The sequence below is a fragment of the Trachypithecus francoisi genome, unplaced genomic scaffold, assembly GCF_009764315.1.
Source record: "Trachypithecus francoisi isolate TF-2019V2 unplaced genomic scaffold, Tfra_2.0 Lachesis_group17, whole genome shotgun sequence".
Classification (NCBI taxonomy): Eukaryota; Metazoa; Chordata; class Mammalia; order Primates; family Cercopithecidae; genus Trachypithecus; species Trachypithecus francoisi.
In genome coordinates this window covers 13122901-13138487 of record NW_022681462.1, presented here as the reverse complement: position 1 = coordinate 13138487, position 15587 = coordinate 13122901, and the positions used below count along the sequence as shown (strand labels likewise).

At 37.7% G+C, this 15587-nt stretch overlaps 1 protein-coding gene across 15 annotated transcripts in view; it reads right to left on the bottom strand.

Annotated features, from left to right (window-relative positions):
- EHBP1 (EH domain binding protein 1) overlaps positions 1-15587 on the bottom strand; it is a 344785-nt gene that overhangs the window by 177250 nt on the left and 151948 nt on the right. For all 15 annotated transcript variants that reach the window (XM_033239195.1, XM_033239197.1, XM_033239199.1 and 12 more), the window contains 2 exons: positions 14942-15182; positions 8828-9014 (listed from right to left, as the gene is read on the bottom strand). In XM_033239195.1, coding sequence (XP_033095086.1) covers positions 8828-9014; positions 14942-15182 — 428 coding nt within the window. The remainder of the gene's footprint in view (positions 1-8827; positions 9015-14941; positions 15183-15587) is intronic.

Sequence of the window (15587 nt, the reverse complement as noted above, 5' to 3'; positions counted from 1 at the left end):
TGTAGTTCTCCTTGAAGAGGTCCTTTACATCCCTTGTAAGTTGGATTCCTAGGTATTTTATTCTCTTTGAAGCATTGTGAATGGAAGTTCATTCATGATTTGGCTCTCTGTTTGTCTGTTACTGGTGTATAAGAATGCTTGTGATTTTTGTACATTAATTTTGTATCCTGAGACTTTGCTGAAGTTGCTTATCAGCTTAAGGAGATTTTGGGCTGAGACAATGGGGTTTTCTAAATATACAATCATGTCATCTGCAAACAGGGACAATTTGACTTCTTCTTTTCCTAACTGGATACCCTTGATTTCTTTCTCTTGCCTGGTTGCCCTAGCCAGAACTTCCAACACTATGTTGAATAGGAGTGGTGAGAGAGGGCATCCCTGTCTTGTGCCAGTTTTCAAAGGGCATTTTTCCAGTTTTTGCCCATTCAGTATGATATTAGCTGTGGTTTGTCATAAATAGCTCTTATTATTTTGAGGTACGTTCCATCAATACCGAATTTATTGAGCGTTTTTAGCATAAAGGGCTGTTGAATTTTGTCAAAAGCCTTTTCTGCATCTATTGAGATAATCATGTGGTTCTTGTCTTTGGTTCTGTTTATATGCTGGATTACGTCTCTTGATTTGCAATGTTGAACCAGCCTTGCATCCCAGGGATGAAGCCCACTTGATCATGGTGGATAAGCTTTTTGATGTGCTGCTGAATCCGTTTGCCAGTATTTTATTGAGGATTTTTGCATCGATGTTCATCAGGGATATTGGTCTAAAATTCTCTTTTTTTGTTGTGTCTCTGCCAGGCTTTGGTATCAGGATGATGTTGGCCTCATAAAATGAGTTAGGGAGGATTCCCTCTTTTTCTATTGATTGGAATAGTTTCAGAAGGAATGCTACCGGCTCCTCCTTGTACCTCTGGTAGAATTCAGCTGTGAATCCATCTGGTCCTGGACTTTTTTTGGTTGGTAGGCTATTAATTATTGCCTCAATTTCAGAGCCTGCTATTGGTCTATTCAGGGATTCAACTTCTTCCTGGTTTAGTCTTGGGAGAGTGTAAGTGTCCAGGAAATTATCCATTTCTTCTAGATTTTCTAGTTGATTTGCATAGAGTGTTTTATATATTCTCTGATGGTAGTTTGTATTTCTGTGGGGTCCGTGGTGATATCCCCTTTATCACTTTTTATTGCGTCTATTTGATTCTTCTCTCTTTTCTTCTTTATTAGTTTTGCTAGCGGTTTGTCAATTTTGTTGATCTTTTCAAAAAGCCAACTCCTGGATTCATTGATTTTTGGGAGGTTTTTTTGTGTCTCTATCTCCTTCAGTTCTGCTCTGATCTTAGTTATTTCTTGCCTTCTGCTAGCTTTTGAATGTGTTTGCTCTTGCTTCTCTAGTTCTTTTAATTGTGATGTTAGAGTGCCAATTTTAGATCTTTCCTGCTTTCTCTTGTGGGCATTTAGTGCTATAAATTTCCCTCTACACACTGCTTTAAATGTGTCCCAGAGATTCTGGTATGTTGTATCTTTGTTCTCATTGGTTTCAAAGAACATCTTTATTTCTGCCTTCATTTTGTTATGTACCCAGTAGTCATTCAGGAGCAGGTTGTTCAGTTTCCATGTAGTTGAGTGGTTTTGATTGAGTTTTTTAGTCCTGAGTTCTAGTTTGATTCCACTGTGGTCTGAGAGACAGTTTGTTATAATTTCTGTTCTTTTACATTTGCTGAGGAGTGCTTTACTTCCAATTATGTGGTCACTTTTGGAATAAGTGCGATGTGGTGCTGAGAAGAATGTATATTCTGTTGATTTGGGGTGGAGAGTTCTATAGATGTCTATTAGGTCCGCTTGGTGCAGAGATGACTTCAATTCCTGGATATCCTTGTTAACTTTCTGTCTCGTTGATCTGTCTAATGTTGACAGTGGAGTGTTGAAGTCTCCTCCCATTATTATTGTATGGGAGTCTAAGTCTCTTTGTAAGTCTCTAAGGACTTGCTTTATGAATCTGGGTGCTCCTGTATTGGGTGCATAGATATTTAGGAGAGTTAGCTCTTCCTGTTGAATTGATCCCTTTACCATTATGTAATGGCCTTCTTTGTCTCTTTTGATCTTTGATGGTTTAAAGTCTATTTTATCAGAGACTAGGATTGCAACCCCTGCTTTTTTTTTGTTCTCCATTTGCTTGGTAGATCTTTCTCCATCCCTTTATTTTGAGCCTATGTATGTCTCTGCATGTGAGATGGGTCTCCTGAATACAGCAGACTGATGGGTCTTGACTCTTTATCCAGTTTGCCAGTCTGTGTCTTTTAATTGGAGCATTTAGTCCATTTACATTTAAGGTTAATATTGTTATGTGTGAACTTGATCCTGCCATTATGATATTAACTGGTTATTTTGCTCGTTAGTTGATGCAGTTTCTTCCTAGCCTCGATGGTCTTTGCATTTTGGCATGTTTTTGCAATGGCTGGTACCGGTTGTTCCTTTCCATATTTAGGGCTTCCTTCAGGGTCTCTTGTAAGGCAGGCCTGGTGGTGACAAAATCTCTAAGCATTTGCTTATCTGTAAAGGATTTTATTTCTCCTTCACTTATGAAACTTAGTTTGGCTGGATATGAAATTCTGGGTTGAAAATTCTTTTCTTTAAGAACGTTGAATATTGGCCCCCACTCTCTTCTGACTTGTAGAGTTTCTGCCGAGAGATCTGCTGTTAGTCTGATGGGCTTCCCTTTGTGGGTAATCGACCTTTCTCTCTGGCTGCCCTTAAGATTTTTTCCTTCATTTCAACTTTGGTGAATCTGGCAATTATGTGTCTTGGAGTTGCTCTTCTGGAGGAGTATCTTTGTGGCGTTCTCTGTATTTCCTGAATTTGAATGTTGGCCTGCCCTACTAGGTTGGGGAAGTTCTCCTGGATGATATCCTGAAGAGTGTTTTCCAACTTGGTTCCATTTTCTCCCTCACTTTCAGGCACCCCAATCAGACGTAGATTTGGTCTTTTTACATAATCCCATGCTTCTTGCAGGCTTTGTTCATTTCTTTTTCTTCTTTTTTCTTTTGGTTTCTCTTCTCGCTTCATTTCATTCATTTGATCCTCAATCGCTGATACTCTTTCTTCCTGTTGATCTAGTCGGTTACTGAAGCTTGTGCATTTGTCACGTACTTCTCGTGTCATGGTTTTCATCTCTGTCATTTCGTTTATGACCTTCTCTGCATTAATTATTCTAGCTATCAATTCTTCCACTCTTTTTTCAAGATTTTTAGTTTCTTTGCACTGGGTACGTAATTCCTCCTTTAGCTCTGAGAAGTTTGATGGACTGAAGCCTTCTTCTCTCATCTCGTCAAAGTCATTCTCTGACCAGCTTTGATCCGTTGCTGGCGATGAGCTGCGCTCCTTTGCAGGGGGCGATGCGCTCTTATTTTTTGAATTTCCAGCTTTTCTGCCCTGCTTTTTCCCCACCTTTGTGGTTTTATCTGCCTCTGGTCCTTGATGATAGTGACGTACTGATGGGGTTTTGGTATAGGTGTCCTTCCTGTTTGATAGTTTTCCTTCTAACAGTCAGGACCCTCAGCTGTAGGTCTGTTGGAGATTGCTTGAGGTCCACTCCAGACCCTGTTTGCCTGGGTATCAGCAGCAGAGGTTGCAGAAGATAGAATATTGCTGAACAGCGAGTGTACCTGTCTGATTCTTACTTTGGAAGCTTCCTCTCAGAGGTGTACTCCACCCTGTGAGGTGTGGGGTGTCAGACTGCCCCTAGTGGCGGATGTCTCCCAATTAGGCTACTCAGGGGTCAGGGACCCACTTGAGCAGGCAGTCTGTCCCTTCTCAGATCTCAACCTCCGTGTGGGGAGATCCACTGCTCTCTTCAAAGCTGTCAGACAGAGTCATTTGCGTCTGCAGAGGTTTCTGCTGCTTTTTTTGTTGTTGCTGTTTAGCTGTGCCCTGTCCCCAGAGGTGGAGTCTACAGAGATAGGCAGGTTTCCTTGAGCTGCTGTGAGCTCCACCTAGTTCGAGCTTCCCAGCGGCTTTGTTTACCTACTTAAGCCTCAGCAATGGCGGGCGCCCCTCCCCCAGCCTCGCTGCTGCCTTGCGGTTAGATCGCATACTGCTGTGCTAGCAATGAGGGAGGCTCCGTGGGCGTGGGACCCTCCCGGCCAGGTGTGGGATATAATCTCCTGGTGTGCCCGTTTGCTTGAAGTGCAGTATTGGGGTGGGAGTTACCCGATTTTCCAGGTGTTGTGTGTCTCAGTTCCCCTGGCTAGGAAAAGGGATTCCCTTCCCCCTTGCGCTTCCAGGTGAGGCGATGCCTCGCCCTGCTTCAGCTCTCGCTGGTCGGGCTGCAGCACCTGAGCAGCACCGATTGTCCGGCACTCCCAAGTGAGATGACCCCAGTACCTCAGTTGAAAATGCAGAAATCACCGGTCTTCTGTGTCGCTCGCGCTGGGAGTTGGAGACTGGAGCTGTTCCTATTCGGCCATCTTGCTCCACCTCCAATTTTTGTATTTTTAATAGAGACAGTGAAATTTCAATTTCACCATTTTGGCCAAGCTGGTCTCAAACTCGTGATCTCAGGTGATCCAGCCACCTCAGTCTCCCAAAGTGCTAGGATTACAGGTGTGAGCCACTGCGCCCAGCCAAAAACATGTAGTTTTTGTCGTTAGTTCTGTTTATGTGATGAATCACATTTAATGATTTGCATATTTTGAACCAACCTCACATCCCAGGAATGAAACCTCCTTGATCATGGTGGATTAGCATTTTGATGTGGTGCTGGGTTTAGTTTTCTAGCATTTTTGGTAAGAATTTTTGCATCCACAGTCATCAGAGGATATTGGTCTGAAGTTTTCCTTTTTTGTTGTGTCTTTGCCAGGTTTTGTAAAGGTGATGGTCTCACATAATTAGTTAGAGAGGAGTCCCTCATCTTATTTTTTTGGAAAGTTTCAGGAGGATTGGTTATCAGCTCTTCTTTATACATCTGGTAGAATTCAGTCATGAATCTGTCTAGTCCAGGGCTTTTTCTTTTTGGTAGGTTTTTTATTACTGATTCAATTTCAGATCTTATTATTGCTCTGTTTAGAGTTTCAATTTCTTCCTGGTTCAGTCTTGGGAGGTTGTGTGTTTCCAGTAATTTAGTCATATCTTGTAGGTTTTCCAGTTTCTGTGCATAGAGGGAGTCATAATAGTCTCTGAATGTTTTTCCTATTTCTGTGGGGTTGGTGGTAATGTCTCCTTTGTCATTTCTGATATTTATTTGAATCTTCTCTTTTTTCTTTATTAGCCTAATGAGCAGTCTGTCAATCTTATTTATTTTTTTCAAAAAACCAACTTTTTGGGTTCATTGATCTTTATGTACTATTTTTCAAGCCTCAATTTCATAGACTTCAGCTCTGATTTTGGTTGTTATCTTCTGCTAGCTTTGTGTTGGTTTGTTCTTGATTCCCTAGTTCCTCTAGGTGTGGTATAAGGTCGTTAATTTGAGATCTTTCTAACTTTTTAATATGGGCACTTGGTATTACAAGCTTTCCTCTAAATACTGTTTTAGCTGTGTCCCAGAGATTCTGGTTTGTTGTATTTTTGTTTTCATTTGTTTCAAAGAATTTCTTGATTTCTGCCTTATTTGTTTACCCAAAAGTCATTCAGGAGCAGGTTAATTTCCAACATTGTTTTGAGAGATGGTCTTAGTATTGATTTCTGTTTTTATTGTGCTGTTGTCTGAAGGTACGGTTGGTATGATTTCAGTTATACTGAATTTGTTGAGAATTGTGTTATGACTGAGCATGTGGTTGATTTTGGAGTATGTGTCACATGCAGATGAAAATAATGTATATTCTGTTGTTGGTCAGAGTGTTCTGTAGATGTCTGTGAGGTCCATTCAGTCAAGTGTCACGTTTAGGTTCTGAGTATCTTTATCAGTTTTCTGCCTGGATGATACTGTCAGTGGGGTGTTGAAGGCTCCAATTATTATTGTGTAGTTATCTAAGTCTCTTTATAGGTCCCTAAGAACGTGTTTTATGAATCTGGGTGCTCCAGTGTTGGGTGTATATTATTTAGAATAGCTAAGTCTTCTTATTGAATTGAACCCCTTACCATTATGTAATGCCCTTCTTTGTGTTTTTTGATCTTTGTTGGCTTAAAGTCTGTTGTGTCTAGCATTAGAAATAGCAACCCGTCCTCTTTTTTGTTTTCTGTTTGCTTGGCAGATATTTCTCTATCCCTTTACTTTCAGCCTATGGGTGTCAATGCATGTGAGATGGGTCTCTTAAAGACAGCATACAGTTGAGTCTTCTTTATCCAACCTACTATTCTGTGTCTTTTAAGTGGGGCACACAATGGCAGATTTGATAATTTACATTCAAAGTTAATACTGTCATATGTGGATTTGATTCTATCATTGTGTTGTTAGCTAATTGTTATATAGACTTGATTGTGTAGATGCTTTATAGTGTCCATGGTTAATATGGTTTGACTCTGTGCTTCCACCCAAATCTTATGTCAAATTGTAATTCCCAGTGTTGGAGGAGAGGCCTGGTGGGATGTGATTGGATTATGAGGCGGATTTCCCCATTACTGTTCTTATGATACTGAGTGAGTTCTCATGAGATCTGGTTGTTTGAATGTGTGTAGCACTTCCCCCTTTTCTCTCTCTTCCTTCTGCCCCAATCATGTAAGATGTGCTGGCTTCCCCTTTGCTTTCTGCCATGATTTTAAGTGTCCCGAGGCCTCCCTAGCCTTGTCTCCTATACAGCCTGCAGAACTGTGAGTCAATTTAACCTCATTTTAAAATAAATTACCCTGTCTTGGGTAGTTCTTTATAGTAGTGTGAGAACAGACTAATACAATGGTCTATGTATTTAACTGTGTTTTTGTGGTGGCCAATAATTATCTTTGGTTTCTATGTTTAGCACTCCCTTAAGGACCTCCTGTAAGGCAGGTCTGTGGTAACAAATTCCCTTAGCATTTGCTTTTCTGAAAAGAAATTTATTTTTTCTTATCGTATGAAGTTTAGTTTGGCTGGATATGAAAATTCTTGGTTGGGATTTCTTTTCTTTATGAATGTTGAATATAGGCTCCCAACCTCTTCTGGCTTGTAGGTTTTCTGTTGAAAGGTCTGTGGTTAGCCTGGTGGAGTTCCTGTTATAGGTGACCTGCCGTTTCTCTCTAATTGCCTTTAATATTTTTTTCTTTCACTTGGATCTGGGAGAATCTGATGGCCACATGACTTAGGGATGGTCATCTTATATAGAATCTCACAGGGGTTCTCTGAATTTCCTCCATTTGAACGTTGACCTCTCTAGCAAGGATGGGGAAATTTTCACGGACAATATCCTTGAATATGTTTTCCAAGTTGCTTGCTCTCTCTCCCTCTGTTTCAGGGATACCAATGAGTAGTCGGTTTGGTTTCTTTATGTAATCTCATATTTCTTAGGGGTTTTGTTAGTTCATTCTTTTTTTTTTCTTTATTTTTGTCTGACTGAGCTGTTTAGAAGAATTGGTCTCCAAGCTCTGAGAGTCTTTCCTCAGCTTGGTCTATTCTGCTGTTAATACTTCCGATTGTATTATGAAATCCTTGTAGTGAGTTTTTCAGCTCTATCAGATAAATTTGGTTCTTTCCTAAAATGACTATTTCATTTTTCAGCTCTTGTATCATTTAATTGGATTCCTTGGATTAAATTTCAACTTTCTCCTGAATCTTGATGATCTCTATGGCTATCCAGATTCTGAATTCTGTGTGTGTCATTTTAGCCATTTCAGTCTGGTGAAGAATCATTGCTAGGGAGCCAGTGTGATTGTTTTGAGGTAAGAAGACACTAGGTTTTTGAGTTGCCAGAGTTCTTGCACTGGCTCTTTCTCATCTATGTCAGCTGATGTTCCTTTAATCTTCGAAGCTGCTGTCCTTTGGATGCAATTTTTTACTTTTACATTATTTGATGTCATTGAAGGTTTGACTATGGTATACGATGTGTTCAAATGACTGGCTTTGTTTCTGGATAATTTCAAGGGGCCAAGGTGCTCTCAGCATTCGTGGGCTGCATGCTTTAACTCTGAGGGCCTGGCACCAGACCCACAGCTTTGTTACCTGGGACCTCAAGGTTAAGCACCTGCTGTGCTCAAGGGGCTGAGATATTCCCAGTCTGCTGGCAAGATCACTCTGATGTGGGGTGCTGGCAAAAGCATTTCATCAGGGTGGTAGCAGTGGGGTTCATGCCCATGGGCAGTGGGGACTGTGCATGTGCACTTGCACCAGTGGCGGCAATGAGGTGTGGTACACATACACCAGCAGGGATAGGGCAGCAGTGCCTACATGCTGGTGGGGGCAGGGTGGCAGGGTTTGTGTGCATATGCTTACACCAGCAATGGCGGGGTGGCAGGGTGCACATATGTGTCCACCGGAGGGGGAATGGTAGGGTCAGGGTGGTAGTCACAAGGTCCATGCACAAGCCCATCAGTGACAACAGGGTGGTGAGGTCTGTGTGCACATGCATGCCATCAAAGTGCTGTGGAGGAGGCGGTGGGTGGGTATGCATCAGCAGGGACCTGTCTGCTGAAGCTCCCCGATAGTTATAGAGTATCCTTTCTTTAAAGCACCAGTCTTACAATTATAAGACCTTTCTTCCTCTCATTTCAAAACAGCATTTTAAAAACAATCTTAACCCAAACCATCCAATCCATACTGTACTGTAAACTTACGGGCTCACAAACATAAATGCAGTGTTGCAGTAAAATCGATTTTCTTGTATATTATTTTTAAATCATCAAAAATAGCCAAAAATGTCTTTTCTTAATTTAAATTAAATGGCATGGGGAGAAAAGAGCAAGTATTAATACATGTTTTACTCTGAATAAAATCCTACCTTAGGAGAAGTAGAGAGATCTTTTCCTGCAGAAACTGTGTTTTCATTTACTCCTCCTGTTTTTGGTGAGAGGACTGGCGGAGCCGGGGCCTTTCTTTTCACTCGCCTTTCAGTTTCCAGTTCTTGAATAGGATTTACCAAATTATTTGGAGAAGGAGTTGATTTAGGTTCATAAAAAGGGTTTGATCTAAGTGAAAGAAGAATTATTGTTAGATGTCTCTCAAAAAATAGTTCATTTACAAGTAAAATAATAAAACGTGCACTGAAAACTAAAATTTCTTTTTTTAATAAAACCCAAACCAGTGATAACCCAGAATTTGGAAATAATGACTGTTAATCTTTTGGTCCATTTCTATCCAGATTTTTTAAAATTTGGCTTTAAAAAGTACTTAAAAATATTTAATACAAGGTCACATTCAGCTCAAACTACTATATATAGAAACTTAGAAAAACGTTAAATATTAAAAATAATAAATCCTGTATATTTTCTATACCCAAGGAAAAGGAAGATGTAAAAATCTTGATTTGATTTCTTTTTTACGCCCGAGCTCTGTTACATTTTCTTGTATTTCATCTTTTCTTCTATGTTAAATTCTCCCCTCATTATGGAACATGTTTTAGTGGTTCATTCAGCAAGGTTCTGCTTATAGTAAATTCTCCTAGGCTTTGAAAATGTCTTTATTTCAGCCTTACATTTAAGTGATAGTTTAGCTGGGTAGAGAATTCTAGTCGTCAGTTATTCTATCTCAGGGTTTTGAAGATATTAATCCGCTGTCAGCCTAACATTGCTCCTTTGTAAGTCATCTTTTCTATGTAGTTGTTAAGATCTCTTTATTTCTGGTTTGAGCAATTTTGACACCTATGACATGTCTAGGTGTGGATTTCTTTTGATTTATTCTATTTCAGACACTTTGTATTTCCTGAGTTTGAAGTCATGTGTTTTATTGGTTCTGAAAAATTATCTGCCTTTATCTCTTTGATAGCCACTTCTGTATTTTCTCTATTCTCTTTGAAATATCTTATATCTATGTTGAACAACTACTTGTCAGGTTTTTAGCCTTTCCATTTTTATAAATCTTTATTTTTCTTCTGCTATATTCTAGATAACTCTCTCACATCTCTGATCCAGTTCATTTTTTCTTCATGTCTAATATTCAATTCTCCAGGAATTTTTAATTTTAATAAGTGTATTTCTTCATATATCTGTGTGTATGGTACCTCAGTTACAAAGATTTGAGGTACTAATCATTTAAACATACTTATTTTATAGTCTCTATCTGACAAATCTAGTATCTGAAGTTCTTGCATGTATAATCCTACTATTTCTTTTGTCTCCTGACTCTTCCTCTTAATAAACTGTTTCCTTGTGTGTTTTGTAATTCTATATTGTGAGTTCAGAGTTTCATCTGAGGAATTCCTGTGTAGTCTAAGCTAAGAGTGCCTCTCTTCAGAGTGTTTAACACTTGCATTTGCCAAGTACTTTAGGACTAAGAAAATTAATATCTCCACACACTTGTAATTCACCTCTGAGACAACAGTGTGCTGGCACCACTACTGGTTAGGCACTAAATCAGAATAAGGACAAGAAGCCTCTGCTTACGAAAGTTTTGAATGGTCCTTTTCCCTTCTAGATCAGAGATCCCTAACTTAAATTCAATTCCTTACTTTTCAAGAATGAACAGGAAATGTTTCCATTTAGGTAAAATGTCCAAAATAGTCAAATTCACAGAAACAAAAAGTAGATTAGTGGTAGCCAGGGAATGAAGGAAGTGGGGAATTGGGACTAAATGCTAATAGGTATGAGGCTTCTTTTTGTGGTCATGAAAACATCCTGGTATTAGATAGTGGTAATGGTATAACAATATAGTGAACATACTAAAATTCACTGACATGTACATTTTAAACTGTATACTTTCATGTTATGTGAAGCACATATCAATTTTTTTAAGTGCTATAAAAATGAACAGGAATAGTGGCTGCACAGAGATAGCACTGTGCAAACACTTATCCCTTTCTCTACAATGACAAGTTACATACTTGCTGATTAATATATTTTAAATATAAATAAATGTAAGCAAAGAAAAAATATTTACAGAATTGGGACTATTTTTACATTCTGTTGATCACCTATGATTTGAACAATCTATTTCAGAACTTTATGCATCACTCTAAGAGACAATTATTTTTATCTCGGTATTGTATATTTGAGTAATAAATTAGTTATATCATTAACTCATTGTAAGTTGAAAATTCACTGGTTATATTAAGGAGAAAATTGGACAGAATAATTTTAAATGACATTATTTATTGTTTAGAAAACAATTCATCCAGAAAAATGAATTACAGAGAGAAAAACCAAAGTTGGTTCAGGATTAATTTAAACATACTGGAAAAATAATACAAAATGAAGCTAGGGAATAGTCTCTTCCTCTCACCTTGATATCTATGTTTCTTTGGAAAAACAAATTCCAAGTTATTAAAATGGGCATGTAGCTTCCCTGAATAAAATTCAATGAAGGTTACATTGGGAAACTGACACAAAACCATACCAGAAATGACTGCATGCTAGGCCTTAAAAGTCACTTCATAAAAGTTCTGAAAAAATAATATTGGTTTATTGGTTTTCATTTTTACTATATAAACTAGAAGAGTTGAATTATCCCCCAAAATACAAGTAACTGAGAAACCCATGCAGTTGTTAAGTGTAAAGGACATGTCCTAAAAGGCAAGGAAGGATGAATACTTTCTCTTTGTGCTTATGGATATGCTGGGACACTAAAGGTAATTCCACACATCAAAGGATTCCGTACTATTTATGTGTGATAGTTTAATGTCATAGAGTATACAGGAAGAATTTGGTAATAGAAGATGAGTCATATAGGTTTTTTGCTTGATGAAAGGTCATAAGTTTATTATTGAAGTAAGAACGTATTTTGGAAGATTTCTGCTACTGACATTGAACCTATAAATTTTTGCAGAGAAAAGATGATAAATACCAAACAAGTAATTAATACAAACAGAGTTCTTCCTGGACTTGCACATTAGCTTATGTGCAATCTTTAGAACTTGTGTGTATATTTCTACAAAATAAAGAAGCTAGAGTATTTACAGACTCCCTCTGGTAACCCCAGATGATTGAGCAAGTTAGAACGCTCTTTATTCATGAGAAACTTGTAAAGACTGTGACTTTCATGTGGAAAAAGAATGGCCAAAAGGAAACACCCAGTGATTTTGATTTTAGTTTTTATTAAGGCATTTAAAAAGTTTAAGCAAACATTAGATGTCTCTTTAATTTGTTAATAAGAGAGCAGGTGTGAGTGTGTTGTGTAATACTCATGTATTTTGGAATACCTGAATGCCTGTACTTAAAGTTTGCATTTACATTCAAATATTCTAGGTGTGTGGCTATTACTCAGCACCTACACCACCCATGAGAAATTTTATTTCAATCACATGTTAGCTATTTGAAAGAAAACAAATATAATAACTTTACCAAGTGTTGGGCCAACTTTTCAACCCCCCATATAGTTATTAATTAGTAATAAGATGTCAACCTGGGTTTGGGTTTAGAATCAGATGATTATTATGGTGTAATTCTGAGACTTTTAGAGATTAGAACTTTTTTAGGTTTTATCAAAACCCAGCCATACCCAGGAAGCATGTAGCACATGTTATAAAATGTGGAAAAGATGAGAAACACAACTCCAGAGCAATAGAAAACAAATCAATTTTCTCACTCTTTCAAATAAAAGTCTCAAAATCTTTTTTTCTTTTTTTTTTTTTTTGAGATGGAGTCTTGCTCTGTAGTCCCAGGCTGGAGTGCGGTGGCATGGTCTGGGCTCACTGCAACCTCTGCCTCCCAGATTCAAGGGATTCTCCCACCTCAGCCTCCTGAGTAGCTGGGATTACAGACACCTGCCACTATGCCTGGCTAATTTTGTATTTTCAGTAGAGAGGGGGTCTAATCATGTTGGTCAGGCTGGTCTCGATCTCCTGACCTCAAGTGATCCACCTGTCTTGGCCTCCCAAAGTGTTGGGATTACAGGTGTGAGTCACCACACCCGTCTAGTCTCAAAATATTTGAAGTTAGTTATTACAGTTCCCTTAAATCATCTCTTTTGAAAATCAAATGGTCCCTGTACTCTCAATCATTGTTTATTTGATGTGGTTTCTGAACACTTCAATGACTTTTTCTCTACTTTGTTAACATTCTGAATCACCAATGCCCCTTATAAAATACAACAACTAGTAGACAAATAGTGCTCAAAATAAGAGCTAACCAACGCACAGTAGAGAGATCACATCTCTCCCTTTGCACAAAGCAATTACCCCAAACTTTCATGATTCAAAGGAGCCTTATTATTATTCCCCTCTCAACCCACATATACAGTATTTTGAAATATTTTCCTTTCAAGCTGCATTTTTAAAGAAATAACTATTTTTCCCAAGTTCTAAATAATGTTAATACATAAAAGCTTATGTATTTCCAAGGAAAGCAAAGGCTCATATAGCCTCACAAGTGATCACATAATCATTATTAATATTTGTCATATAATTATATTACTTATTATTAAATATTTTAAAGATCTCTTCAGTCACACACCAATTATTTACATCAAATAGACCTAAAGGCCCAAGAATTCCAAGCTGGAAATCACTCATGTGATATAATATTTCTGTTATTAAAGTTAAAGATTGCTGTTCTTTTTAAAACAGCTTTATTTAGGTATAAACGATAAACAATAAACGGCTTACACTTGAAAATAAAATTTAATCAGTATTTTTTATGCATGCATGCAAGTGTGAAACCATCAGCACAAATCAAGATAACAAACATTTCCAGTCCCTCCAAAAGTCTCCTGGGTGCCCCTTTTTAATCTCTTCCTCGCTCCAGTTCTGATTGTAAACAACTACTGATCTGCTTTTTCTCACTATAGATTGTTTGCATGTTCTAGAGTTTAAAATAAATGGTATCACACAGTATACTATTTTCTGGTCTGTCATCTTTCACTCAGCGTAATGATCTTGCAATTTACCAACAGTTTGTTCCTCTTTATTACTGAGTAGTACTGCATTGTATGGATATGCCACAATTTGTTTATCTATTTGCCTGTTGACAGATATTTGAATTGTTCCCATTTTGTTATTATAATCAATAAAGATGTTAAAATATTTACGTAGAAGTCTTTGTGGACATACAAATTCTAGTCACCTCAGTACTCCCAAGTCTAAACTCTGTCTCCTTAATTCAGGGTGATTACTGGGATCTGTCTGCGTTTTTTTCTCTCTGAACTGCATTTAGAAACTCCCACAAATAATGTTACATAATTGCAGGGCTCATCTTCTTTGTTTCTGTTCTCTCAGGGATCATTATCCTGTGCTGTTTGTGTGCAATGTCTGAATCTTATTGTTTCATATAATCTTACTCCAGTTTTCAGTTGTTTAAAATGCTAAATCCAGTCTGTGTTATCCCATCATGGCTGGAAGTGGAGGTTTTGCTGCTGCTTTTAAAACACACTTAGGGTCATGGTCTGTAGCCATATAGGCTGTGAACTGTATAACTCCAGATTACAATATGAACACATCCCCTTTGTATCCCCACTCCAGATTTGGGCAAATGGCAGCCCTAATTACACAGTCTATTCATACTGAGCTTGTGATAATCCCTAATTTAGAAATATTATTATTTCATTGTTTGATATCTATACAAGTCTTCTTATCAAATCAATACCACAAATGATTATTTTGTTCTCCTCCCCAACAGACCTGTAACACAACTGAAGTTTAATGTCTACAGAGTTTGATGGAAAAAAAAAAAAAAAACCTAAATACCGTTTATAATAGTTTCTGTGAGAAGACACAATTGGAATTCCAACCAGAGATTCTAGGAATATATCTTCCTCACTAGTTAGTTTAGGGCATACACACATCTACCTGGAAGAGGGTGGGAGAATAAGGTTTAAGACTATAAACATTCAGATAGTGGATGAGTTAGATACTGACTTATAAAGTGCACATTAATGATTTGTACCCATCTAAAGGTACATTACAAAAGAATCTCTTTAGTTAACATAGAGACTAACTTGTGATGATAGCAAAATGAAATGTACTTACTCATCCAACTCTTCTTCTTCAGTTTTAGAACTATCAGCATAGAGGTACTTGCTCATGTCCACAGGTCTTATATTTTTTCTTTTTGTAGACTGGGGAGGAGAATCCTTTATGGTCACAAATGCTTCTGGCTCATCGAATGGGTTCAAATACTGTGGAGTCTGCACCTCTTTAAAGGGATTATAGCTGTTATTATAAAAAGAGTCTTCTGTTCTTCTAGGTGAAGCTGTTTCAGTGATCGGCTCTATGAAATAAAAGCAGATGAATTAAATCACATTAATACCATCCGATATTTTCTAATATTGTTTAGTGTTCTCAAAAATAAGACTATTAAATTAATAAGCTCTATGGGGCTGAGAAAGTGCAAAGCAATAATAAAACAATAATATACTTTAGAGGAGTTAAGTATTCTTAATGTTCAGAAGATGTGATATCTAAAACTCCTGTCAATTTCTCCAGGAATGGTACTCCCAAAAATGGCATTTTTGGATCTTTACTGTTTCTTGAGATCCTCTGCAGTATCTAATAGTATTAACATTATGATATGCCAATTTTGAAAATGTTTTCTTAGATGTGCAAAATTATATTCTTTTATTATAGTCTACCAGCTTGCCATTACAAACTGATACATAACAAATTTCTGTTTTTA